Source organism: Centropristis striata, chromosome 15, assembly GCF_030273125.1.
Source record: "Centropristis striata isolate RG_2023a ecotype Rhode Island chromosome 15, C.striata_1.0, whole genome shotgun sequence".
NCBI lineage: Eukaryota > Metazoa > Chordata > Actinopteri > Perciformes > Serranidae > Centropristis > Centropristis striata.
Window position 1 is genome coordinate 23,912,699 of NC_081531.1, and position 27,799 is coordinate 23,940,497.

The 27,799-nt window shown below is 42.6% G+C and overlaps 2 protein-coding genes across 2 annotated transcripts in view; both read left to right on the top strand.

The window, feature by feature from the left end:
• Positions 1 to 27,799, top strand: part of LOC131986284 (kin of IRRE-like protein 3) — a 249,033-nt gene that overhangs the window by 215,600 nt on the left and 5,634 nt on the right. Inside the window, exons 8-15 of the mRNA XM_059351163.1 lie at positions 3,037 to 3,164; positions 3,563 to 3,689; positions 7,761 to 7,861; positions 18,643 to 18,841; positions 20,234 to 20,341; positions 21,991 to 22,059; positions 23,145 to 23,254; positions 23,372 to 23,458. Coding sequence (XP_059207146.1) covers positions 3,037 to 3,164; positions 3,563 to 3,689; positions 7,761 to 7,861; positions 18,643 to 18,841; positions 20,234 to 20,341; positions 21,991 to 22,059; positions 23,145 to 23,254; positions 23,372 to 23,458 — 929 coding nt within the window. The remainder of the gene's footprint in view (positions 1 to 3,036; positions 3,165 to 3,562; positions 3,690 to 7,760; positions 7,862 to 18,642; positions 18,842 to 20,233; positions 20,342 to 21,990; positions 22,060 to 23,144; positions 23,255 to 23,371; positions 23,459 to 27,799) is intronic.
• LOC131986285 (uncharacterized) lies at positions 14,796 to 15,756 on the top strand. Its single transcript, XM_059351165.1, has 2 exons — positions 14,796 to 15,600; positions 15,658 to 15,756. Coding segments are annotated over exons 1-2 (777 nt in total). The 5' UTR covers positions 14,796 to 14,824; the 3' UTR covers positions 15,659 to 15,756.

A 27,799-nucleotide genomic window follows, 5' to 3' on the forward strand; every position in this document is an offset into this window, starting at 1 on the left:
TATAACTCTGACAGCTTTACCAGAGGATTGTGAGTGAGAAGACAAATTTTCCTACGTTTCTATGGATACATTATTTCTGTAGAGTGGAATTTGCAGCCTGGAGCGCAGTTTTAAAATTTATTTTTTGACAATTTTTTCTCTCCCTCTTCACTCTGGCGATGATGTCACACACTGTGACACCAACATTCCGTGCAATACACACCCATTATAATCTCAGAATTTCTCCAAAAATGATCATGGTCATTGAACAGGGATTGATAAAAAAAACTATATGATCTATCGAAACGACTTCGATGAAAAGACGAAAATGAAAAGACTTGTGTCTACTATTTAAAGTTTAAATGGAGTCTCGAGGTGAAATTATGCCAGAGAAGAAGACGTTTAAAAATCTCCAATTATTGTTCTTTTTCGCTCATTTTTTTCAGCTTTGTGAGGGGGCATTTTGTGGCTTCTTCTCTTCTTTTTGTTGTTGTTCTTTCAACACAAACCACTGCACACACTACAGCTGCTGGAGCCTATAGCTGCTTCTACATTTGTAAGTTTTTTACATTTAAAAAAAATGCATGGTAGGAAAAAAACGCAAAAAGAATCTAGTTGTAGTCTTGTAAATAGTTACCCTGCAAGATTCAGAGTCTGTCTAAAATCTCAGTGTAAGAGTAGGCTGGGACTAAAAACTCTAAACACTTGTCTTTAGATGTGAGCTGGTGTGAGCTGATGCGATTGGCTAAGAGCGTCTGTAGGTAGCTCTTAGCCAATCGTATCAGTTATACCAGATGACGTAGTAGAGTGACAGAAATTGATGTTTGTTGTGTGTGTGTCTGTGAGAGAGTGTTGCTTGCTGCTTTGCTTCTCCAGTTCTCGCTTTCTGCAAGATTATTTATTTTCACGCTTTATTCCCCCTCATGTCATTCAGCCACACACATCCACTAATTTTATGGGCAATAAACAAGGTGCTGCGGGTCTCTCGGTGGCTCCGCTGTCCCCTGGCTCGTAGCGAGATCACCGGCGTTACAATAGCGGGGCTAATAGCTACCGCTAACGCCGTAACGGTAGTGTAGCGATACCGCTATTAGCCCTGCTACCGTAACGCCGGTGATCTCGGCGAGAGACCTTTCGCCTTTCAAGTTTCGCTCTAAACTATTTAAAACACCATCTACAGCTAAAGAAAGTTTTGCGTCTGCTGCAGCCATGTTGGATCTGTAAGAAAACTACAAGCTTCCATCTGCCGGGTAGCACGCGTCATCGTCTTGCCATCCCTCCCCGTTCTGTGATTGGATCCCTAAAACAGGGCTAAGAAACCCCTCTGGTTTCCAGACCCCTTGGCAGTTCGAAATGATATCGAGCGCGCAAGGCAGTCTGGGTATACCCAGGTTAGTGAGTAGTGGCAATTTTTTCCGAAAACATCAACGACAAAATTAAACTTAAAACAAACTTAATCAAAATGCCACTGATGCACCATGGGCGTGTGGTGTACGCAGGCAAAGAAGCTACAGTCCATGCATGGCTGTGAGTTCCAACGGTTAATTTAATCCATAACGAGCAAGCAAACAAAGAGAACAAAGAAACATGTATAACATTTGGCGCCCACGGTGCCAACCAAAATTTCATAAAACACAAAAATAATTTGAAAACTAAATATGCCAAACAATAATGATGATTAAACTAAACAATTAACTAGCAAAAAACAAAAATATTATCAAAATAAACAGACGTCCAGAATAATCAAACTATTCTCTCTGTTATTTATAAACTAAACAGACAACTAAATACTAACAATAACTAAATAGCTCCAACAATGTGAATAACTAATAATCATGTTGCCATCTGTGTATCAAATTATGCTGATCATAATGAAATTCTGTTGATCATGTGGAAGTAATATTGCTGAAATGATTATGATGATGCAATGATGACGTCAGGGGGCGTAAACTTGAGATGTAGATGTCACCTGAGCACAAGTGAACAGGTGTGTTTGGCTAGAGAGCGGAAGGGCAAACTATTTTTCAACCGCATTTTGAGAGACAAAGCAATGAGATGAGTTTTATTTATTTTTGCTGTTGCTTTTATGCAATAAAAGGAAGAATCAATGTGACACTATGAAAGAATGCGCATTGATTTACTGACTGCTCCTCCACTACGTGTGGAGCCAGCCACTAGACCACTAGACCAGGAAACCCTTACCAGAATAGGCCTGAGAACTGTTTGGACACTGGGGGGCCCAGATGTTTACCGACATAACAGACAAACAGATGAGTGGGTGCCTGCCTCGGCGGATGTGTATGGTTAACATAGGCCTGTAATAAACATAGGTAATTGAGAGTAATATCAGATACTCCAGCAAACAGAACACTGTTATGAAATGAATACACAATCTTTATTTCATTAACAGTTAAAATGGGTAGGACACAGGTTCTAAAAGGGTGGGGAGCGTTACCACCAGGGGGCACCGTAACTAGCAGCACAGGCAAGAGTACACATCACTACCAAAACCTACCTACTACCTCTCTGTTTCTCTCTCTCCTGTACATGCGCTCACTCCTGTAAAAGAGCTGTGCTTTCTCTTTTTCTCCATCTTTGTCTCTCAATGCACTGTGGTCTCATGATGTTAGTAGGATTGTAGCAGTAATGGTTACTTTTATGGAGTAATTGTTTTAGATTGGTAAAAGTATTTTAAGATCTTGATTCTATTAGAAAGTGTTGGACACTCGCCTGTCAAGACATATGGAACACTCACCCTTGGTCTGTGACTACTTGGCCCGAGACCTCATTGAATGTTACTGCCAATCTGTCTGTTTCTGATATGCTCATGGTCAACATTTTTCAGCTTGGTAGATATACTAGTTAACAAGGTATAACTTACCACAAGGAGGCTAAGAATAAAAGACTACATGCATAGTCCAGCTTCCGAACCATTTTATTTTTAGTAATATAAACTATTTGTATTGAAGTTTTTTGCTGGCAGCTGAGTTCTTAAAATGTATTATCCTGAATGATAAGCAGATAATTAAATACAACACATCTCTTTCTGTCTTCCAGTTGGGCCAAGGATGTCAGCAGAGCCTCAGTCTCTGCAGGTCGACCTGGGGTTCGATGCTGTTTTTAACTGTGCATGGATTGGAAACCCTTCTCTAACCATCGTATGGATGAAACGTGGCTCAGGAGTGGTATGTCTTATTCCCCAACAACTGCATTTTCATTTAATTATCATCATCTCCATCATGGGAGGTGTGTGTGTGTGTGTGTACAACACAGGTTATGGATAAAAATGTACTAATAGAAGTAGAGTTATTGATTTTCAATACATTAAAAGTCCATTAAAACAGCTTTTTTTTTTTTTTACAGTAATGAGAGTAAATGTAATTGGTTATTTCTACCCCTATTTCTACCTAAGACACCTTCTAAAAGAAAAAGGTATTAACAATGTGTTAGTTTCATAAACTGCCCATCGTGAAAAGGAAAGAACATATTTCATTAGCACCCTGCATTTTTTCTTGCAGAATGACATGAAACATAGGCCGATAAAGACACAAATTTCAAGTCATCTGTTTCCCTCACAACACAGGTGCTTAGCAACAAGAACACTCTGACACTGAAAGCAGTAAAGCAGGGGGATGCTGGGAAGTATGTGTGCCGGGCTGTCGTCCCCAGAGTGGGAGCTGGGGAGAAGGAGGTGTTGCTCACTGTGAATGGTAAGTTCAATTCTATTCAGTTTATTGTCATATACACAATAGAAACATGTTTCCTTGCACAATGAAAATCTTACTTTGCTGTCTGTCAGATGCCAGCGAAGGCAGAAGTAAGAGAACTAGAATTTAAAAAAACTACGATGAAAAAAGAATATGTGCAAATATACAAAGAATATACATGAATATATACGGTTTTGCAAGAGAGAGGCAGGTACATGGTAAATAAATGGAAATGGAGTGCACTTATATAGCGTTTTTATTAGGGCCGGGATGTTAACGCGTTAATTAAGAATTATTAATCACAAAAAAATTTACTTGTAAAAAAAAATTACGCATTTTAATCACACTTATTTTTGCACAGCGGAACGTTTCTCACTGGATGAGTTTCAGGCGGACCGATTATACTGGAGCACCAACTAGCGTTCATGAGTTCAGACAACAACAAACCACAGTGAACATGAAGGAAGAAGCTTTGAGACGCTTTGGTTGGCCCCGTGGATGATGGGACATTTTGTTACAAAAAACCAACGGATGGAATCGTCGATAAGAGCATGGTTGTGTAACATGTGTAAAACATATAGCAGCTACCGTGGACCACACTTAATGGCAAAAATTGCACTGGTCTATTGGACTTGAACAAAAATAAACAATATTTTTGTTGCTTAAGCTTATGTATTCAGTCATTATTCAATGGTATACTAAAAATCCATGTGAAAAAAATTACTTCTCACTGTTCTCAGGTCAAATATTTATATGCGATTAAAATGTGATTCATTTCGATTAATTAATTACAAAGCCTCTAATTAATTAGATTAATTTTTTAAATCGAGTCCCGGCCCTAGTTTTTATCCAAAGCGCTCAACACTACAGACTACGCTCATTCACCTGTTCAAACACACATTCATACTGGTGTTAGGGGCTACCAGGGCACACACCTGCCACCATCTGGAATTCATTCACACACCGATGAACGCTGCATCGGGAGCAATGTGGGGTTCAGTATCTTGCTCAAGGATACTTCGACATGTAGACTGCCATGGTCAGGGATCGAACCACCAACCTTCCGGTCAGTAGATGACTGCTCCACCAACCGCTCCACCAACTGAGCCACAGCCGCCAGCATGTATAAACATGTATGTACACGTATGTCTTTGTGCAAGTGCAAGTTGTGCAGTATGTTGTTGACCAAATGGTAATGCAAATAATAGCTAGTTAGTTATTGTGGAATCTGATGGCAGTGGGGAAGAATGAGTTCTTGAGTCTGGTGATCCTGCATTTCACACTTCTGTAACTCCGGCGTGAGGGAAGATATGTGAATAGTCCATGTTGGGGTCGGTGGGGTCTTTGATGATGGAGAAAGCTGTCCTCTGGACTCTACGGTTGTAAATACTCTGCAGAGGGAAGTGGAGTCCTGATGGTTCTCTCAGCTGTTTTCACCACTCTCTCTTCTGTGTGGAGTTTGCATGTTCTCCCCGTGTCAGCGTGGGTTCTCTCCAGTTCTCCAGCTTCCTCCCACAGTCCAAAGACATCCAGCCTATGTTTAATTGGTGACTCTCAATTGCCCATAGGAGTGAATGAAAACTTTAATGGTTGTCTGTCTGTGTCTGCCCTGTGATAGTCTGAGGACCTGTCCAGGGTGTACCTGAGTCTCACCCAATGTCAGCTGGGATCGGCTCCACACAAACACGAGTTTGGATAAGCGGTTAAGGAGAATTAATTAATTAGGGCCTCGGGGCAATTGCAGCAATAGCTGTAGGGACCAGTGCTCGGGGCTTATGGAAGAATTATCCTATCTTTATTCAAGAGCGTAGATTTTCAGTTTGAGAGCATAATTTGTCTTTCTCGTGCTCAGATTTGTTCTCCTCATGCTCACATTTTGCGCTCGCACTCAGATTTCTGCTGCTTTCTTTCAAAATGTGTGCGTGCACTTAAAAATCACATGCTTGTGCTCACATTTCTTCTTCTTGGACACAAACATTTTGCTCACACTAATATATGTCCTGTGCGCACTCAAATCTAAAGTCTACGCGCTCAGATCTCAACTCTGCGCTCTCAAAACTTTTGTGCTCGCATCCAGAACACGCACGTCCTCTCAGGTTGAGGTGTCTGCTCAGACTGAACGATGTCCCGCCCTGCGCTTAAACTAGTGTGTTTCACCAGCCAATAGGGAGACAGCTAGATTGTGGCCCGGTCTTAGGTGAAAAAAAAAAAATAATAATATATATATATATATATATATATATATAAATAATACTAGAAAAAAAATATATATATAATCTAAACTACCATAACTCTTTTTAGGACTACTTAGGATTAATTCTACATAAATATGCTGCGTTTTAAATAGGTGACGATTCAAATAGCTGGCTAATATGGTGAATTGGTGTATTTTAAGAGAGAAGCAGTTTTACAAACAGACCATATACCCGCCCCGACGGAGCGCTCAAAAAGGCGAGGGAACGCACCTAAGACCGGGCCACAATCTAGCTGTCTCCCTATTGGCTGGTGAAACACACTATTTTAAGCGCAGGGCGGGACATCGTTCAGTCTGAGCAGACACCTCAACCTGAGAGGACGTGCGTGTTCTGGGTGCGAGCACAAAAGTTTTGAGAGCGCAGAGTTGAGATCTGAGCGCGTAGACTTTAGATTTGAGTGCGCACAGGACATATTTGAGTGCGAGCAAAATGTTTGTGTCCAAGAAGAAGAAATGTGAGCACAAGCATGTGATTTTTAAGTGCACGCACACATTTTGAAAGAAAGCAGCAGAAATCTGAGTGCGAGCGCAAAATGTGAGCATTAGGAGAACAAATCTGAGCACGAGAAAGACAAATTATGCTCTCAAACTGAAAATCTACGCTCTTGAATAAAGATAGGATAATTCTTCCATAGAGGCTACCCTAAACGGTGCCACCTGCCACCATTGGGAATTCATTCACACATCACTAGATGAACGCAGCATCGGGAGCAATTTGGTGTTCAGCATCTTGCTCAAGGATACTTTCACTTGTAGGCTGCCATGGTCAGGGATCGAACCTCCAACCCTTCGATTTAGAAGACGACCCGCTCTACCAACTGAGCCACAGCCACAGCTGTGCTCACCTTCTCCATCCTGGTCTGGTAGTCCTACCAGCCAGGATAAACAACAGCTTGAGAGGGCAGTACGCCTCTACAATCATTGACTGTAGTCTACCCACCATAGCCTTGCACTATAACACCAGAATTTCCAGGAAAGCTAGTTACATGACCTCTGACCCCTCCCATCCAGCACACCATCTATTCACTCTGTTAGCATCAGGGAAGAGGTATAGGAGCATTGCATGTAAAACATCACACTTTAGGGATAGTACATATCCACAAGCTATTCATCACCTGAACGTGCACTAAGCACTTTATGGTCTACCTCATAACCATGGCCTACCTCTCTTTGCACGTTTGTCCTACTGAAGTTGCTGCTACTCTCTGTTACCATGCACTTTTTTATGTATATTAGTGTTGTTCTTCCTGTTATTTATGTGCCTTCTTGTCTTGTGTATGTTGTGTTGTCATTGTGATGTGAGATATGTGAGCATACCAATGCATATTCCTATCAACTGTATTTTATTATATTGTTGAAATGGCTTTAATAGTTCAAAAACTTGAACTTGAACTTTATTTACAATTCCACCTGACTGATCGGGAAGTCATGCAACAACCATTTTGAGTGAGTGTAGGAAAACAGCTTCTTTTAGTTAACTTTATACTTCCATATGCAGGACCAGCTCACATGATTCTTCAGAAATGACAGTTTTTGTACTTTGGCATCCTTTACACTTAATGGAAATGGATAGTGAGGGATTCATACTTAACATCAAGCAGAAGGTATTTATCAACCTTTCACTTTGTGCCCAATAGCATGTTAGCTGAGTGACAACATCACAAAGTGCTGTCCAAAGAAACACATCTGGCTGATTTAGAAATGTATTTGTTATACATATGTTCTCTTGCTCTACCCTTGGGGATGGTCTGCAGGAAGATATATGGCTCCAGTTTATATTTTGATGGTTAAGGGGTTTTGTCTTGTCTGTGTTGCTACAGGTCCTCCCACTATCTCTAGCACCCAGACCCAGCAGGCACTCTACGGAGAGAAGGGTCAGATCAAATGCTTCATCCGCAGCACTCCTCCTCCCGACCGCATTGTAAGTATTTTCATTCCTCCTTCCATTTAATGATTTATTTTCCACGTTCAAGAGATTCGGTCAATACGCAGAATGCATCTCATTAGTATTAAAAATGAAGACTTTATAAACACTGGGGGCAAACAAACATTGACATGCAAACTAACAAAGGGCACAAAAAAAACACAATATTTAATTTTTTCTATAAAAACAGAATCTGCCTGTTGATGTTTAACACACCACCATGTTTTTGATACAAATCAAATCACATCAAATCAATCAATCAATCAATCAATCAATCAATCAATCAATCAATCAATCAATCAAATTAAATAAAAATCAAAATTACTTTATTGATCCCCGAGGGGAAATTCAGTTAGTCTTGTAGAATCTCTGTTAGAATGAGACAGCCTGATGGCTGTCGGAGAGAAGGATCTTTTAAATCTCTCCGTCCTGCAACAGAGAGAGAGGAGCTGTCCACTGCTGTTTTTTTGGTCCATAAAGGTTTTGTGTAGTGGATGATCCGGGTATTTCAGGATGGCCTGGAACATGTTGACAGGTCATCTCTCCACCACCTCCTCCAGTGTGTCCAACCTGACTCCAACCACAGAACCAGCTCTTAAGACCAGTCTGTCCAACCGTCTTCATCTCTGTGTCTGATGCTGCCTCCCCAGCAGACTGCAGCATAAAACAACACACTACCACCACAGACTGATAAAACATCTGCAGCATCTTACTACAGATGTCCAGAGATCTGAGCTTCAAGAAGAATAAGAGGCGGCTCTGCCCCATTTTGTAGAGAGCGTCTGTGTTTAGGGACCAGTCCAACTTATTATCCAGGCATACACCTAGATACTTGGCACCACCTCCATGTCCACCCCACAGGTATTCACTGGCAGAAGAGGGGGCTTGAAATAATCAATTAGCGACCGTGACGTTACATACGCAATGGATTAAACACTGGAGACGCACCGAACGTAAACAATAAGGAAGGAAACGCAGAGGTGAAAGGAGCAGAGCTGCTGTGTTTCTGTTGCTGTGTTCATGCACATGGCGGCAATGATCATGGACGATGAATTATGTGACTACTTGCTACTTCGTCAGCTTTTAAAAATGGCGCATGTTGTTGTGTCGCCGAGTACTACGTCACATCCCGCTTAACATTCTATCCAATCAGAAACCAGGCTTTTTACAGGGGAGAAAAATGGCTCTGCTCTTTGACAGGGCCAAAAAACGGCCGTTTCACCGTTCGTTTTTTAGGGACGGCTCACATTCAAAATAGGGTCGCTTCGGTGAGGGAGACCCGCCTCGTTCCGGGTATTCAACTATAGTGGAAAAGCACCTATTGTCAAAACTTTTCACACAGTCAGGGAAACAGAAGCCTATGTGGACCAAACATTTTTCATTGCTTTCAAACAAAATGCATTTCACCTGCAAGTCAACAGAATATGTTTAAATGAATTATTGGAGAAATGTAGCCTGGCTAATGCCAGACTATATCACAAATGAGATCTAGTCTGGACACCAGCAATTCATTTGTCCGTAGAGGAGGCGTGGTTTATGATCCTCCAGAGCCGTTTTTTGGGCGCTACGAATGTCTATCAAAAGCATCTGTATGTAGCTCTTAGCCAATCGAATCAGTTATACCAGATGATGTATGTAGAGCGACAGAAATTGATGTTTACGTAGCCAGACTAGCCCATCTCTACTTTGAGACTTTGCAGCATTTTCTGGCTCTGGCTACTCACCGTCTACCAGCAGATGAGGACAGACAGGAAAAGAGAGGAGGAGAAAGACTGGGTGGGAGGAGCACAGAATTTGAGGGCTGAAGACGACAAGAGGGTTAGGTGGGTATTTTAAGGAAAGGCTGAAAGTGTCCTAGTTGAGGTGTCATCTTGTTCCTGAAACTCTGTAATATCGCTCCATTCATGAGTCCGCTGTAGCTCAAGGACGACAAGCCCCCAAAACCCTCCACTTACCTAAGGAATGATTGAGTGGTGTGGAGAGATCTTGAATGTGTAACAATGTATTGGAAAGCTGTTGGTAATCCCAAGTGTATCACTGAGACATAAAGTGTTCAGGAATGCTGTAGCAGGAAGCAGAAGTAGCGTCACTGTTTAGTTTTCCTTTAACTAGAATACTGTGACTGACTGCACTACATCACAGCCACCTATGAAAAAAGAAATTTATGAAAATATAATTTTGTAAGATCGGTTAAAGCTACATTCCAACTCACAGCAGCATTGCTAAACAGCTCATCAAACATCAACTATACATCATGAGCCACTCATGCTTATCTGTTTTATCTGTTATAAGATCCAAAATACACAAACACATTTTTGAAGTTTCTCCCTCTCTCTCTGTCACTGACTCCCTCGATCAAGGCTACTGTCATATTTACCACATTAACCCAATATAAAACACATTGTGACAGATAAATACTTTTAAACAGTGACGATCTAGCTCAGATTATAGTGTAAGCAATACCTCTCTTGCGATGGGGAAGAAAAAAAGCCTAATTCAACAGCATATTTGTTGAAAAATTTTGTGTCCCTACAGGGGGGGGATTGCTTTCACAGCTCTGGGGAAGAAGCTGTTCCTGAGCCTTGTAGTGTTAGTTTTGATGTGTGCCTGATGGCAGCGGTACAAACGGTACGAGCGGGGACCATGTTGTAAATCAGCAAATTGTACCCTTCTGAAATTGATATCAGCCTCAAAAATCTCATATTGGTGGGGCTCCAGTGATGCATCTCAGCAATTGACAAAACTGTAACATATATCATTATGTCTGGCAGATTTGGCAGCCAGTGTCAGATGGTCCTAAAATGTAGAAATACATTGTGATTCTGATTGTTTCTTACATTTCACCTTCTCTTTAAACTTTTTGAATCCTTTTTATCCTGCCTGTATACACCACTTGGTATATTTTTTTCAGCACAACCTCACCTATATGACTTAATAATAATATACACATGTGGACAAAATTGTTGGTACCCCTCGGTTAATAAAAGAAAAACTCACAATGGTCACAGAAATAACTTGATTCTGACAAAAGTAATAATAAATAAATATTCTATGAAAATTAACCAATGTAAGTCAGACATTGCTTTTCAACCATGCTTCAACAGAATTATTTAAAAAAATAAAATCATGAAACAGGCTTGGACAAAAATGATGGTACCCCTAACTTAATATTTTGTTGCACAACCTTTTGAGGCAATCACTGTATTCAAATGATTCCTGTAACTGTCAATGAGACTTCTGCACCTCTCGGCAGGTATTTTGGCCCACTCCTCATGAGCAAACTGCTCCAGTTGTCTCAGGTTTGAAAGGTGCCTTTTCCAGACGGCATGTTTCAGCTCCTTCCAAAGATGCTCAATAGGATTTAGGTCGGGGCTCATAGAAAGCCACTTTAGAATGGTCCAATGTTTTCCTCTTAGCCATTCTTGGGTGTTTTTAGCTGTGTTTTGGGTCATTATCCTGTTGCAAGACCCATGACCTGCGACTGAGACCAAGCTTTCTGACACTGGCCAGCACATTTCTCTCTAGAATCCCTTGATTGTCTTGAGATTTCATTGTACCCTGTACAGATTCAAGACACCCTGTGCCAGATGCAGCAAAGCAGCCCCAGAAAATAACAGAGCCTCCTCCATGTTTCACAGTAGGGACAGTATCCTTTTCTAAACATGCTTCATCTTTTCGTCTGTGAACATTGAGCTGATGTGCCTTAGCAAAAATTGCCATTTTTGTCTCATCTGTCCATAGGATATTCTCCCAGAAGCTCAACAAATTCCAGTCTGGCTTTTTTATGACTTGTTTTCAACAATGGTGTCCTCCATGGTCGTCTCCCATTAGCAACTTTGGCTCAAACAACGACGGATGGTGCGATCTGACACTGATGTTCCTTGAGCTTGAAGTTCACCTTTAATCCCTTTATAAATTGTTCTGGGCTCTTTTGTTACCATTCATATTATCCGTCTATTTGGTTTGTCATCAATTTTCCTCCTGCGGCCACGTCCAGGGAGGTTGGCTACAGTCCCATGGATCTTAAATTTCTGAATATTATGTGCAACTGTAGTCACATGAACATCAAGCTGCTTGGAGATGGTCTTATAGCCTTTACCTTTAACATGCTTGTCTATATATATATTTTTAATCTCCTGAGACAACTCTTTCCTTCGCTTCCTCTGGTCCATGTTGAGTGTGGTACACAACATGTCACCAAACAGCACAGTGACTACCTGTAGCCCTATATATAGGCCCACTGATTGATTACAATATTGTAGACACGTGTGATGCTAATTAGTGGACACACCTTGTCCCTTTGGTCACATTATGTCCAGTCTTTTCTAGGGGTAGCATCATTTTTGTCTAGGCCTGTTTAATGAGTTTATTTTTTAAAATAATTCTGTTGAACCACGGTTCAAAATCAATGTCGGATTTTCATTTGTTCATTTTCATATAATTTTTATTTATTATTACTTTTGTCAGATTCAAGTTATTTCTGTGACCATTGTGGGTTTTATAATAATAACCGAGGGGTACCAACAATTTTGTCCACGTGTGTATTCTTTATTCTGACTTACTGGATCAACATTTTGAACCAAAAAGAAACAAAGAAAAAACAACATAAATGTGATCTTGTGATTGTGTGTGATCCTCTCATCCAACTCTGGTTTTTATTCTAGTGGGATTTTATTTTATTTGTGTGTGTTTCATGTAACAATTTTGGTCATTTTGTGTATTTTTTGGTCATTTTGTGTCTTTTTTTGGTCATTTGTGTCTTTTTTAGTCATTTTGTGTATTCTGTATCTTTATTGGTCATCTTGTATCTTTTTTGGGTTATTTTGTGCCTTTTTTAGTCCTTTAGAGCAACATAAAATGTGATTTTGAATCTTTGAATCAAAACACTGTCATGCTCAATAAAGAATTTAAAATGTTGCAAATGTTAACAAAGGTTGCTAGTATAACATATCACTTTATACAAAAATATAATTTTATACTAAATAAATTTGACCTTGTCTCCAGTTCTATTTCATTCTTACTGACCGCCAGAGGCGGTGCTTTCAGCACTGGATATTCCATCGCGCGCATGCGCAGGTCGAGTAGTTATACCAACAAAGTCACCTGTGACCCCTGGATGACCCGGGAAAACCTATAAGTTCCGGTGTCACCAGAGGATCTGTTCCTTCTATCTTCTTGCGATTGAGGTACAATTGATAGCAGGTCAATTGGCTCGCTGCTGGTAGTCTCGTAACCTGAGGGTTGGTGCTTCGGCTATTCGTCCACCAGAGACTGCGGCAAGCCGTTAATTCTTTCAATTGTTGTTCTTTGAATGACCGGCGGTGATCTCGCCATTACGGTTCGTACTGACTTACTCCATACAGGTAAGTAAGCTTGTATTGTCTTTTGTTTGTAACAGCAGCATTTTTGCCGCACGTTCTGTTACACGCTGTGTTGCTTGACTCTCTGTTTTGGGGGGTTGTAGCGGGAGTAGGAACCCACGCCATAAGTTGCTTTAATTGTTAGCCGATACTAGGAGCCGGCAGCTCGCTGAGCTTGTATTTTGTTTGGAACAGCGGTGTTTTCGCCGCAGGTTTTGTTACACGCTACAGTGTTGACTCTCTGTTTTTGGGGGGTTGTAGCGGCAGTAGGGCAGCATGCATAAGTTGCTTTAATTGTTAGCTGATGCTAGAAGCCGGCGGCTCACTGAGCTTGTATTTTGTTTGGAACGGCGGTGTTTTCGCAGCTTGTTATGTTATGCGTTACATCGTTTGACTCTCTGTTTTCGGGGGGTTGTAGTGGCAGAAGGAAAGCACGCCATTAGGTGGTCGGTGTGGAAAAATAACTTTGAGTTGAGGGCAGCGCTAAAATAAATATATATATGTATATATAGTTTTGTCTAAGCTCGGGACGCGCTCCGATACGGGCACGTTTGTACCTTATTGTGTTTAGAAGTGCAGCACAGTTTTTCCTCTGTGACTGTCGGGGTAATTGTGTGGCATAGTGTTAACTGTGTTAGATTTTCGTTCTCTTTTTTGGCAGCGGTCCAGCTTTGTGACATGTTGAGTTCGCCTGTCTGTGTCTCTTGTATGGCCCCAAACGGAAGACGGCCACGATCAGTGTCCGGCCTGTCTCGGGGTTGAACACCTCAGGGCAGGTATATCTGACGACCCGTGTATGAACTGTAGGTATATGCCACTGGCGGTCAGGAGAGCTCGTCTGGCAGAGGTGGAAGGGGATGCTGCGTTGCTACCCGCCAGCGGGAGCACAGACCCGAGGGTCCCTAGGGGACGTGGGCGCAGACGCAGTACTGCCTCACAGGGACCTCCGCCGAAGGTCAGAAAGGTGGCTCACAAAGTGGACACTCTTTCATCAGAGTTTGCCCAGATTAAGCAGCTTCTGCTCAATCTGCAGCCTGGCGATGGGGGATCTGCTCCCAGTGGTGACTCCGCCACGAGGGGCTCGCCTTGTCGGGACATTGACATACTGTCTACTGCAGCTTCCTGCAGTTTGTTTGAGGATGAGGGGGAAGGCTAGGGCGACGGAAAAGACTCGGTCTTCCCAGCCTCTGACGCTTTGTCCCGAAGGTCGGATGAGTCATTCAGGGGATCGGAAGCTGGGATGGCACGCCTGGGACTTGATGACGCTCCCGTCATGTCAACTCCTTCGAGTGCGTTTTTTAGGCAGACACCACAGCCTGCAGACTTTTCGGTCCCACCGTCTAAGCCTTATATTGAAGAGCTCCAGCGCTGCTGGGCAGGTCCAAAGCTGCTGTCTCGCCACACCAGTGATGGCAGGGCTTCGGCAGCCATGCAGGAGGCAGGCAACTATGGGTTGGATCGTATGGCTCCAGTCAATCCTGCCATTGCCTCCTTGATGGTTTCACCCGATGAGGCTCTCAGACCTGATGCCCGCTGTCCCCGTCCTCAGTGCCGGCTGATTGACGATGTCTTGGGAAAGGCCTATGCTATAGTGGCACGCATGGGCCGGATTGGTAACTCCTTTTCCCACCTTATCCTGGGCCTGTCTCAGATCCTGCAGGACTCTGGTGGGGACTCCTCTGCCCAGACCCTCAGTGACGCATCCCTTCAGACCTTTGCATTTATGTCTAGGGAGCTTGGGAGGTTGATGTCGACAGTGACACTAGCATGCTGCCAAGTCTGGCTGGCGCAGGCCCCTCTATCAGAAGGGTGCCGCCGTACTCTCCGTTCTCTTCCGGTGGTTCCGTGTCGTATGTTTGGACCGGCTGCTCAGCAGGCGGTAGAGCGCAGTGCTCAAGTAGACCAGGCCAGGCAGCAGTTTGCCAGCCTGCGTCGGGGCCCTGTTCAGGCACCAAGGCGGATGGATCTCTTGCCATCGGGTCCCAACCGCTCTCATCCACCTGCTCGCCCGGTTGCGCAGACAAGGTCCTCTCCCGAAGAAGGATGGCAGGTTTCGCCCGATCCTGGATCTGCGGGGGCTGAACAGGTTTTTAAAAGTCCTGCCATTCCGCATGTTGCGGATGGCAGATGTTCTCCAGTCAGTGACACAAGGTGCATGGTTTGTGTCGATAGACCTCAAAGATGCCTATTTTTATGTGCCTATTGCTCCACGCCACAGGCAGTTCCTGAGGTTTGCATTTCAAGGCAGGGCTTATCAATTCAAGGTGTTGCCATCAGGTCTCTCACTGGCCCCTCGCACATTTACAAGGTTTATGGCAGCGGCACTCTGTCCCATACAGGCCAGGGGTTTATGGTCGGACCATATCTGGACGATTGGCTAATTGTCTCGCCAACTGCGGAGCAGGCAGTCAGGGACACTGCTGTGCTCCTCAGACATGTGGACCAGCTGGGCCTCACAGTCAAATACTCAAAGACCAGTCTTACACCCAGTCAGCAGGTAGATTCCCTTGGCATGACCCTCGACTCACTGTTGATGAGAGCCTCCCCTTTTCACAGAAGGGTGGAGAATGTTTTGCAACTCTTAGGTTGCTTCCAGAAAGGCAGGGTATTGAGATACGGCCTCTTTCTCAAACTGCTGGGTATGCTGACGGCGGCATCAATGGTGATCCCCCTGGGTCTCCTTTCCCTATGGCCCCTTCAAGTCTGGGTCAACACTCTTCACTTGGATCCCAAGTGGCACAGGGGCAGGCACAGGGGCAGGAACATCAGCCCTTGCTGTCGAGCCCTGACGCCTTGGAGGAGGAGGGAGTATCTGGTCGGGGGGGTTCCCCTAGGAGTTATCCCTGCCCGCCGAGAAGTCGTGGAGACAGATGCCTCTCTACTAGGTTGGGGTGCAGTCTGGCAGCGCAGGACCATCAAGGGCAGATGGAGCGCACAGCACAGGTTGGTACATATAAATGTGCTCAAGCTCAGAGCAATTTTCCTTGCATTGCAACATTTTCTCCCGTTAGTGAAGGGGCAGCATGTTCTTGTCCGCACGGACAGCACCTCAGCAGTATATCACATAAACCATCAGGGTGGCACCAAGTCCAAGCTGGGTTTGCAGGTGTCAGAGCAGTTCCTTATGTGGGCATTTCCCCACTTTCTGAGCCTCAGGGCCGTACACCTCCCAGGAGTTCAGAACAGGGCAGCAGATGTTCTCTCACGCCAAGGGCCGCTACAGGGCGACTGGAGACTCCACCCAGAGGTGGTGGAAATCATTTGGAGCCGGTATGGCAGAGCAGAGGTGGACGCTTTTGCCTCAGAAACGTCCACACATTGTCCCCTTTGGTACTCACTGATGGAGGGGACCAGCCCTCTGGGACAGGATGCCCTGGCTCATGCTTGGCCAGCCCACCTTCTATATGCCTTTCCCCCAATTCTGCTCATTCGTGCGAAGCTGGAAAGAGTACAACGGGATGGCCACAGACTGTTTCTGGTGGCCCCCAACTGACCAGGGCGGCCATGGTTTCCAGTGCTGCTGAAACTACTCCAGGGGGAGCCATGGTGCCTCCCGAGGAGACGAGACCTTCTCTCTCAGCTGGAGGGACGCATGTGGCATCCGAATCCATATCGCCTTCAGCTTTGGGTCTGGCCATTGGGGTCCGAGACCCACTCCTGGCATCCTGTGATCAGTAGGTGATTGATACGGTGTTAAATGCCAGGGCCCCCTCCACTAGGTCGCTCTATGCTAACAGGTGGAAGCTATTTTCCCAGTGGTGCCACACACAGGGTGAAGTGCCGGAGTCCTGCTCAGTGGCCATCGTTCTGCGGTTCCTGCAGTCGGTATTGGACACAGGCAGATGTGCATCGACCCTGAGGGTATATGCAGCGGCCATTTCGGCAGGACATGCCAGAGTAAACAGCCAGACAGTGGGGTCACACTATCTGGTTAGTCAGTTTTTGAAGGGCACACAGAGGCAGGTGCCATCAAGGGTCACTGTAGTGCCATCATGGGACTTGACCTTGGTTTTGAGGTCAGTGTGTCGGCCCCCGTTCGAGCCCATAGGAGGGCAGACCTCAGGTGGCTGTCGACAAAGACTGCATTTCTGCTGGCAATCACTTCGGTGAAGCGAGTGGGGAGCTCCATGCCCTGTCAGTGAGCCAGATGTGTTTGCGTTGGTATCCGGATGGTTCGGGGGTTGCACTCCTACCCAATCCCTCCTTCCTGCCAAAGAGGGCGCCTTCCTCACATGTGAACCAGGCAATTGAGTTGGCAGCGTTCAGTCCACCAAGCTCGTCACAGCAAGCAACAGCGCTGTCAGAGCAACTTTGCCCCGTTCAGGCTCTCAAGGCATATGTGGCTGCTACAGGCCTTCTTTGTATATCTGACAAACTGTCCGTTTGTTATGGGGGTTGTAGGAAAGGTCAGCCGACAGAGGCTTTCTAGGTGGATTGTCGAGGTGATTCTACATGCTTATAGGTCGCAGGGCCTACCTGCGCCTAGTAACGTGCGGGGCCACTCTACTCGGAGTGTGTCCACATCATGGGCAGCCTTGAAGGGGGTTCCTCTTCAAGACATCTGTTCTGCTGCTAGCTGGTCTTCATCGTGCACTTTTGCTCGATTCTACAGAGTGAATGTTGCAGCTCCTCATCCCGTGGCAACGGCTGTCCTGCCGACAGCCTCAGGCCCCTAGTTGGTCAGTATCCTCGTGACCTTTTTGGTATTAGTCATCCAGTGCTGAAAGCACCGCCTCTGGTGGTCAGTAAGAATGAAATAGAACGAGAGTTACGTATGTAACTACGGTTCTAGGAATTCTGGATGACCGCCAGAGTTCTGTCACTCGGATCTCTCAGTTTCGCGAGAAGATCCAGTTGGAACAGATCCTCTGGTGACACCGGAACTTATAGATGTTCCCGGGTCATCCAGGGGTCACAGGTGACTTTGTTGGTATAACTACTCGACCTGCGCATCGTGAGATGGAATATCCAGTGCTGAAAGCACCGCCTCTGGCAGTCATCCAGAATTCATAGAACCGTAGTTAAATACGTAACTCTCGTTTTACTTGGTATATCATCATCAAACTGAAACTGGCCTCATGTAGTTTACTGCCAGAACTTTAGAGGTAAATTTACAGTAGGGCTCCATGCTGCTTTGTTTTCTAGTCTGGATGTCATGAAGAAGTCATGCTTTGGTGCTTTTGGTGACTACAGAGGGGTATTTAGGAGACATTAAGAGACCATTCTTGGCAGCATGCATTACCTTAAGTAGGAACAGTAGGGAAACCAAGCCCACAGCTTCAATACCATGTTTTACAAAAAAAAAACAGTTTGTCGCTCTGCTTGTAATCCATCCCAGTTTCATTCTATACATATGTAAATAAGCATAAACCATATTGTAATAGGTGTGCTCCTGCTAATGTGTATGTCGTCCCTCAGGCCTGGTCGTGGAAGGAGACAGTGTTAGAGTCAGGGACATCTGGACGCTACACTGTGGAGACAGTCAGTACAGATGAGGGGGTGATCTCTACACTGACCATGAGTAACATCATCCCCGCTGATTTCCAGACTATCTACAACTGCACGGCATGGAACAGCTTCGGCTCTGACACTGAGATCATACGACTCAAAGAACAAGGTGAGGACAACAACAACATCAGACCCACATATTAATGTATCTGCACCCTTGGGCCCTCATTTATCAAACAAGTGTAGAAACCAGCGCAGATCTGAGCGTATATTTGGTCTTAGTGTGACAGCCAGCCTGTCCGTGCCCTCCTATCCACCCCCTAGGTATGTTGTGCGGCGCCGATTCGCCCTGGCGTAAATGGCGGAAGATCTAGCAGTTTGGATGCGTCAGAGCTCCCAAGCTTAGTAGGATAGAGGCAGTTGAATAGTTAATCATCATGCATCCCACTAACGGTAGAAACCTAACTTCACCTGGATACCTGTAGTTTTCCCGGAGTGGATTTCCTCTGTGGCTGGCATAATTGTCCACTGGATTCCTGAAAACTCTCGGAGCAGTTTCCCCCCTGGCTGACATATTGCAGGCACTGAGTGACATTAATTTAAGGTACCGCATTGTTTTTCTTTTTCGCTGACAGAGGTTTTTTTCTTCTTTGGTGGTTTTGTGTTTCTCCGGAAAAAGTTTTTTTTTTTTTTCTCTCTCTTGAGGAGGTTTTCATTTAAAGGTACAGAGAGGGGTTTTTTCTATGTTTCTATTGAAGCAGAACCGCTGGTGAAGGAGGCGCTGAAGCTCCGGTGTCCAGCAGGATAATAATAATAATGGTAAATAGCAGAAGACAACAACATTTAACAGCCTTGGCTAGTATTCTGGTTAAAGAATGCCACGGTCGCAGGGTGTATTTATTTTTAATGATGTTTTAGTGCAGCCAACTACAAATGTAAACATGAAAACAGTGTTTTCATTTGTGTCTTCATCCACCTTTGTCCTCTTAAAAAGCTTAAAACCAAGCGGTTTTTCAGTTTATTATCTTACAACAACATAGTTATGGGTTCTTTACCTGACAAATGTGGTTCCACAAGGAAAGTATGATGGATCATTGAGATTTTAAATCATAATTTAAATTCTTAAATTTACTACCCTTTCAGAACCTTCAGGTTGAAAATGTCCACTTCAAAAAAAAATATTTTCTACTTTTTTCTGCATTAACCTCTTAAACAACTTCCGCCCTGCTCAAAATTACCAAATATTCAAAGATTTTGAGGATTTTAACCCTTTTAAGACCAGTTTGATTGCACAAAGTCACTGATGTTTTTTATGAAAAAAAACAAAAAAATTGTACTAGAATTGTACTGAGGCAATGTTATTAGGGACGCTGTTACTGAGGACGATGTTACTGAGGACGTTGTTACTGAGGACGATGTTACTGAGGACGCTGTTACTGAAGACGCTGTTACTGAGGACGTTGTTACTGAGGACGCTGTTACTGAGGACGTTGTCACTGAGGACGTCGTCACTGAGGACAGCCCAACTAAGTCTTTTGTATGTCTTCTTGTGTTTATTTAGAGACTCTTCGACTGGCTGTCATTATCGGTGTGACAGTTGGAGCCTTCCTTGCTCTCTCCATCCTCCTGGGGACGTTAGCTGCTTTCTGCTGCACCAGATTCCAGAGAAGTAAGACCCGACTGAATTGTGATTTTTTTATTATAAAATGTGTTGGATCCTACTCATGAGTTGTTTTTGACATTGTCAGTGACAGCATTGTGCGACCAAAGTGCAATATAGAGCCAAAGAAAATATTTCGTTTAACATTCAGACACATAACCTTCTCTGTCCAAGCTAAAAATACATAAGTATTGTGACTCTGTGGTAATACAAGCTCATTAATTAGCACAGTCAATTTTGTAGAATCAACATCAACATGATTAAAGGGATCATTAATGATACTGATATATAATGTTCTACAATGTAACTCCGGGGTTCACACGGCCCATGGAAGCACCTGGAACCACTCCTCGCTGCCTTGTTAACCAATTATTGTTATTTACTTTATTTTTATTTTTTGCAAAGCTTGTCATTACTCCCTAAAATAATCAAGCCTCTACATAACTTTTCATTACATGTTTTTTTCCTTATTATTTCAAGTAAACCTTTTATCTATAAGAAAATAGAAATAGAAAAATACATCAAAAACAGCCCCAGGATTAAATAACAATGGGTGCAAATCTCGTTGTGCTTTATCTAATTAAAAAAAAAAAGACGATGTGCATAATTAGCCATGCTGCTTTTGTTATGCAACAGTTGCGTCTCTCGTGTTTAATCCGTTGCGTATGTGATCACGGTCTGAACTGAGAGGATAGCAGAAGACAACAAAGCAGCATGCGTAGGTTACAACTGACACAGACACCGACACTGCTTTACGGGGCGATACACCTTCGAGCAGCAATGCCACTAGTACTCCTCCGATAAAAAAAACAGAAAAGGATGCAAAAATACTGAGGAACGGGAAAAAGGAAACACCGGGGTGGGGAAAAGTGCGTGATAACATCTATAACGCCACTGCACGGTGTGCCGGCGCTCTTTTTCCGTAGCCCATGGTGGACTGACTGATCTGAAACAACATGCTTCCAGTACTGCGGTCACGCCATCTGCACTTTAAATTCTAGTGCGCAATTACATTGTAATTTACGGTAGCCTGTTTGTCAGCTGCATAACTCCAAAATAGCCATTCAACTGTATTCATGCTGCTCCAATAAAATAAGTACATCAAATTGTTATCAGCAAACTCCAGTGCATTCTTGAAGACCAGGTCCCCATGTGTTCATGAATTTCATGCCTTTTTACTGAACCAATTTGGAATTATGGATTGCCATAATCTTCCAAAATGGCCATTCAATTGCATACATGTTGCATTTTAAAAGCCAATAAAAGGAGTAAATCAAATTGTTATCAGCAAACTCCACTACATCTTTGAAGAACAGGGCCTAATAGTTATTTTGTATTAAAGTGAATTGCTGGATAATAATTTGTTTTTCAAGCATCATGTCACACAAAAATATGCATCTAATTCAATTCAGCATCTAATTCAATTCAGGTTCGAGTCAAATCGTTAAAAAATACTCACAAAAAAGGGGGTAAAAAATTTAATCACGCCAGGGTGGGTGAAGGCAATCTGGTCGGCTGGCCCTGCCAATGAGGGGTCCCTTATTTATTTTTCAGGGAGTATGAAGCCCTAGTTGTTATTATACTTGCTGAGACGTATACAGAGGGAGAACATCATTGTGATGGTTTCTGTTAACTGTTGTTTTTGTCACTTCCTACAGAGGATGTCCATCTGGTCATGTCTTCTCTTCCCGTGTCCCTTTCACGCCAGAGAAATGTGAAGACAGAGAGTAAGGCATAAACAGTGTAAATTATTTCATGTCGTCCCTGCAGATGCTTCCACTGAACAAACATCGATATTGTTGATCACCCTCTGACATACACTGTAATTCAGCTACTGCCCACAGGCTCTGTTTCGAGGTGGTAAGAATCAGACAGTAGTGAAATCTGTCTGACACATTTTGGACATAAATGTTGAAAATGAGAATAACTAAAGTGCTACTAGTGGCCAATGTAAATATGACAATGACAGTTTTACTTCTGAAACAAACATTGGCAATAACATGGAGAAATCAAGAAAAAAATACATGTTACTGGATATGAAAGTTATGTGAAGTCAATATAAAGCTCTAGAGACTATGTTGTTTTTGTATTTGTTTTACAGTCTTACATACATTAGGCCAAAATCTGGGCACAGAAGCGAAGAGATATACAGGACAATCTTCATTTGTGTTTATTGGTTGTATAATTACAAAAACATTACATTGTGTTTGTTATGTCTGTGATAAAAGTAATTTAACAACACATTAACTACTCTGGGGGATGCAGGCAATTACAACAACTGATTTACCAAATCTTAAGCGAATCTACCTCATGCCACATTACTATCGATAGATAAAGGCTAGAATATATTGCTGTAGGTTGTCAGCCAGTCAGTGTTAGGAATGGCTGTTAAGAACAATTGTGTCAGGCCGGGCTCAAGTCAGGACTCAGATGCAGAGCAGGTGAACTAAAAGTCACCGGATCGAATGGCGGTTAGCGACTGTTGTTATTAATTGCATTATTACATTTGTGGGAAGTTATTAAAATTTTGAAAGTTGAAGATTTTCACTTACCCCCCAAACTAAATAAGTCCCTGCAAACGTAATAGTTATTATATTTGTGGGAAATCACATGTTACGTTTGTAGTAGGCAGCGGCTATTACGTTTGTGGTATTATTGCATTAAAAGCTGCAGAATTTCATTACATTTGTGGTTTATTACATTTGTGGGCATTATTACATTTGTAGGCATCAAGGCTGCTTTTCAATTGACCATGAGTGCATCAAGTGTGGATAGGGTGTAATGCATTGCTCTGTCTCTCCCTCTCCTCCAGATCTCAAAGGAGTGGCTTCAGCAAAAAATGACATTCGGGTGGAGATTGTGCACAAGGATCACACTGCAGCACGGGAGAGTGAGGAACATACGAACATCAAACAGATGATGGTGAGTGATTCCCTGATGCAGCCTTTTGTTGTCAGAGAATGCATATCAGTATTGCCAAGCTAGGACTTTCTGATCCACTGCATGCACTAGTGACCACTGTGATGAACTGTGATGCAGATTGACCGTGGTGAGTTCCAGCAGGAGGCTGTGCTGAAGCAGCTTGAGGTGCTCCAGGAGGAAGAGAAGGAGTTCCAGCACATCAAGGTGGGTGAAGAGCAGTGCTGGGCACGTTACTTTAAAAAAGTAATTAGTTATAGTTACTAGTTACTTCTCCCAAAAAGTAACTGAGTTAGTAACTGCATTACTCCACTATAAAAGTAACTAGTTACCAGGAAAAGTAACTAGCATTATTATTATTTTTTTTTTTTTAATATGCCTATGTCTAAGAATTTGGATTTTTTTAAAGCTGGTTTCACAAGCCAGTTGCATACAATAGAACTGCATAGACAGGTACCTACACAGAACCTTTGATATTTATTGCACCTCAGCAGACCACTACTGGAAGACATACTGTACTTTAAGGATTTTCTTCATCACAAAGATACACAGTGTAACAATATGAGCTTTAGCTGCTTGGGCGGCGTGGCTCTGTGTCCTTCTTTGTTAGCGGAGCTCACGTTAGCCACACCTAGCCTGCTAAAATCATCAACAGTGTCAACAATGGTGTTTTTTAGCCACACGTGTGTCTGTGAGAGATGTTTCGTTAGATTAGAGTTGCTTACAACGGACGTGGACAAACACTTCACCCTGGCACAAGACAAGGGAAAACACAGACTAATGGAACACATGGAGGGAAGGGAGCACCAGGTGAACACAATAGGTAATTAGAGGAGACAATCAGACAGATGACACACGGGGATGGACAAGTGACCTGAAACGAGAGGAGGGTTACTATTTCAAAATAAAACAGGAAATAACAAGACCAGAACACAAAATAAAACACCACATCACTGCGGTGTGATAAATTGAAAAAGTGAGTAAAAGCTTTTCTAACATGTTTTTGAATCCTACATTTTACATAGTTCAGTAAAGTACTAAAGATAAAAACATGAAAGCTCACCTCAGAGGGGTCTTTGTTCCTTCTCTGAAAAATTGCTTTTTGTCCTTGTGTTTTTAGCCACGTGTGTGCCTGTAAGAGATGCTTCATTAGATTAGAGTTGCTTACAATGGACGTGGACAAACACCCTGGCACATAATGTACACTTAACATGTACATTCTTGCCTTTTACCTCAAGGAGATTAAAGTAGTGTCTGTACCAAGTTTTGGATTTTTCATTAGTTTTAGTTTTAATTTCGTTGTGATTTTTTGTTTCAAATTCAATTTAATTTAATTCGTTTTTAGAATGAGTTTGCTAGTTTTAATTTGTTTTTATTTGTTTGAAAATTCTTAGTTTTAGTTTAGTTTTCATTAGTTTTAGTGTTAGTTTTTTTGTAAAGGGGTATTTGTTGGGTGCGAGATTCAATAAAGTCACAATAACAATTTCCTTTGTCTGATCGATCTCAGCCCCAATAAGTTTATTAAGTCATAAAACCAGATATGAAATAGATTTCATATCAACCAAAAAGGTTTACATAAGAAAAAAGTTGACAAAGATGAAAATGAAGGAAATTTTTACTATAATTTCAGTTTGTTTTAGTTAGTTTTGTAACCACATATTTCAGTTAGTTATCGCTTTTTTTTCTTTTTTTCTTAACTTTTTATTTCAGTATACGAAAATGTTTTTTCAATCTAGTTTTCGTTAACTATAATAACCTTGGTCTGTACTTCCACTTTGAAAACGCCAACTTTCTCTCCGGACTCGCCATTGCTGCAGCTTACCTCTGCTACTTTGAATGTGTGAGGCTGCAGTGTGGTTTGTGTGTAAACTGAACCCTGCCTCTGATTGACTTACAGACTCTTACTCTACCTTAGCCAATCATCATCACTTATACGGTTGTCCCGCCCCTCCCTCCCCGAAGAAAAAGAAAACAGCTTTGCAGCTCCTGGCTGAGAGCCAAGTGGGATGACAACAGCTTCAATAAGTAGCTTCAGTTTATAACGCGCCATATTTAATTGTCGGTAATGGTAATATCGTTGTAACGATGGAAATAGTAATTAATTAGATTACCCGTTACTGAAAAAAATAACACCGATAGTAACGCCGTTATTCCCATCACTGGTGAAGAGTGAGAGGAGCGGCTTTTAGCATCTATGTGAATAACAAATGGCTACATTCTTTTTTTTCTGACAAATGACAATCAAAAGTAGTATGTTTTCTGCCTGTCCGAAGAAATCTCACAAGCTTACTTTGTTTTGCAGCCTGAGGTAAACAAAAAGATAGAAAAATGGTTGGCTCCCTGCTAATTCTCCCTTTGGACCCCCGGAAGGGATAATAACCATTCCAATAATTGATGTCTGTATTTCTCTATCAGCTCTATAGCAGGAGCATTTTGTTAACCACGTTCTTTATACAGCCTCATAGTAATTCAAAGCCCAGCACAGGCACATATGAATCCTCTGTATAGCCAGCAGTAGGCTGACAGTGATGACCTATAGTCATAATGTTCTCTGCAGCCCACACACTTGCTACATTGAGGACCCAAAATAATGCAGCTGGAAATAAAATGCATGTTTTCTTAATAATAATAACATATATAGAAAAAGGGAGTAATGTAAAAAATGTTTTCGATCAGCACTCTGTTCATGTGCTCAGAAAACAGTTGGCAGTCAAACTCTTTAATTTAAAGCGGTGGCACTGAACACCAGCCAGACAATGACCTGAGACACAAGTGAAAGAGCCCCAGACTTTGAAAAGCAGCCTGCATTAGTTTTCTCTTGAAACAGGCTATACAGAAGAGGTACACGCACAGCTATACATTCTCCACAGAATATAGGAGAATACCCACAAACTACTGTCTTGTTTCCAGTTCTTTATAAATTCTCCAGAGGCATGAACATGTGTTTACCACAATAGGTCTTCAATGGGCCACGTGCACACAATGGCCCTCATTTATCAAAGGAGCGTAGAAACCAGCACAGACCTTACGACAGGGTTCACGTGGGATTTATCAAACGTATCTTGCCAATCACATCGTGAGAATGATCGGCTGTTGATAAATGTGGCGGCTCGAAACAAGCGACATTTAAATACCACGCCCTAATATATATAATATATACCCAATTCAGATGGCTCGCCTTGAGAGTTTACAACATCGAAGGGCACAATACAGTCAAAAAGAGGATTTGTCCCCCCTAAAGTCAGCTTTATTAGCAAAGTACACCATTACAAATAACAACAGGAGGAAATAGACATTTTACAGAAATACGCAGCGACAGAGGTTTATGAAATAAAAGTACTTATAGTTATAAATTCAAACAAGTTCACTGAATATTTTACATTTGGAGCAAAGACTAAAAAGTTTTCACAGCTTTTTGGTTGAAGGAGGTAAACATTTTTTACAGTTTTAAAGTAAGTTTTAATCCCAAAAGAAGAGGAATTTCTCAGAGGCAGAAAGTGAAACGCTGACATCCAACAGCTGCAACCCAACAAACTGGTTTTGTTTGGTAGCATAAAAAGTGAAAAGGAAGGAAATCAGTGGTGCTGTCAGCAGACACATGAGAGATTGCCACATTTGCTCTAGCATCCACCATCTGACAAAAAAAGCCCAAAAAATATAACAGTTTTTACTGATTCATGGCAATATATAATAACATTATAATATAATGAGATGACCAAATACTTTGTAAAAGTCTGTAAAAGTGTGAGTGAGTATTTTATTTGGTTCTCAGGGTTATAGGATCTACAATTTGTCCATTATTAGACATTTAAAAAAATGGCTGCCACGGCAACCAGTTTCTGAATTGTGAATATAGTTATCAATACTGCCAAATTTGGTGCTTTTATCAAAAAATGAACGATTGTAATGATATCTTGAGCTATGCCGCCCCACTAATGTGGACTTACTTTCTGTCGTTCGCTCGTTTGATGAATGAGGTGTGTTGCACCTTGGCTTGTTAAATGAGCTGCCAAACAACCACCAGGGAAAAGTACAGCACTAATTAGCCGGTAAACTGTAGTATTGAACAGTCATTTTTGTCACCGCAGATGTAATTGGGCTAGCCAACTGTAATGGAAATTGTGATGCATAGAGAGTCTATAAGGGGAGAGATGCTACATTACTGCTTTAACAGTCACATTCACACCCACATAAAAAAAAAAAAAAATCAAATAAAGTAGGTAAATCACGCCTAGTCCTCCTGCTTACATAATAGAGCAGAGTGTAGGGATTAAAAGGGGCACATGTTGACAAAAATGGAATTTTAAATTAATAATTATGCATTCATTAGTGCATTACCTGAAATTTAGATACATACGTTAATACACAAGACAAGATGTTACTATCCCTTGTGCCATAATCCTAGGCAGAAACACATTTAGTAGTCCAATCCAGATTAACAACCAGTAACCAACCAAGTGATATTACAATCATCAGATATAACCCTCTAGGAGACATCAGGCTACGCCGTCATACGTCTACAGAGTCACTCCTCAGATGGACCAATCA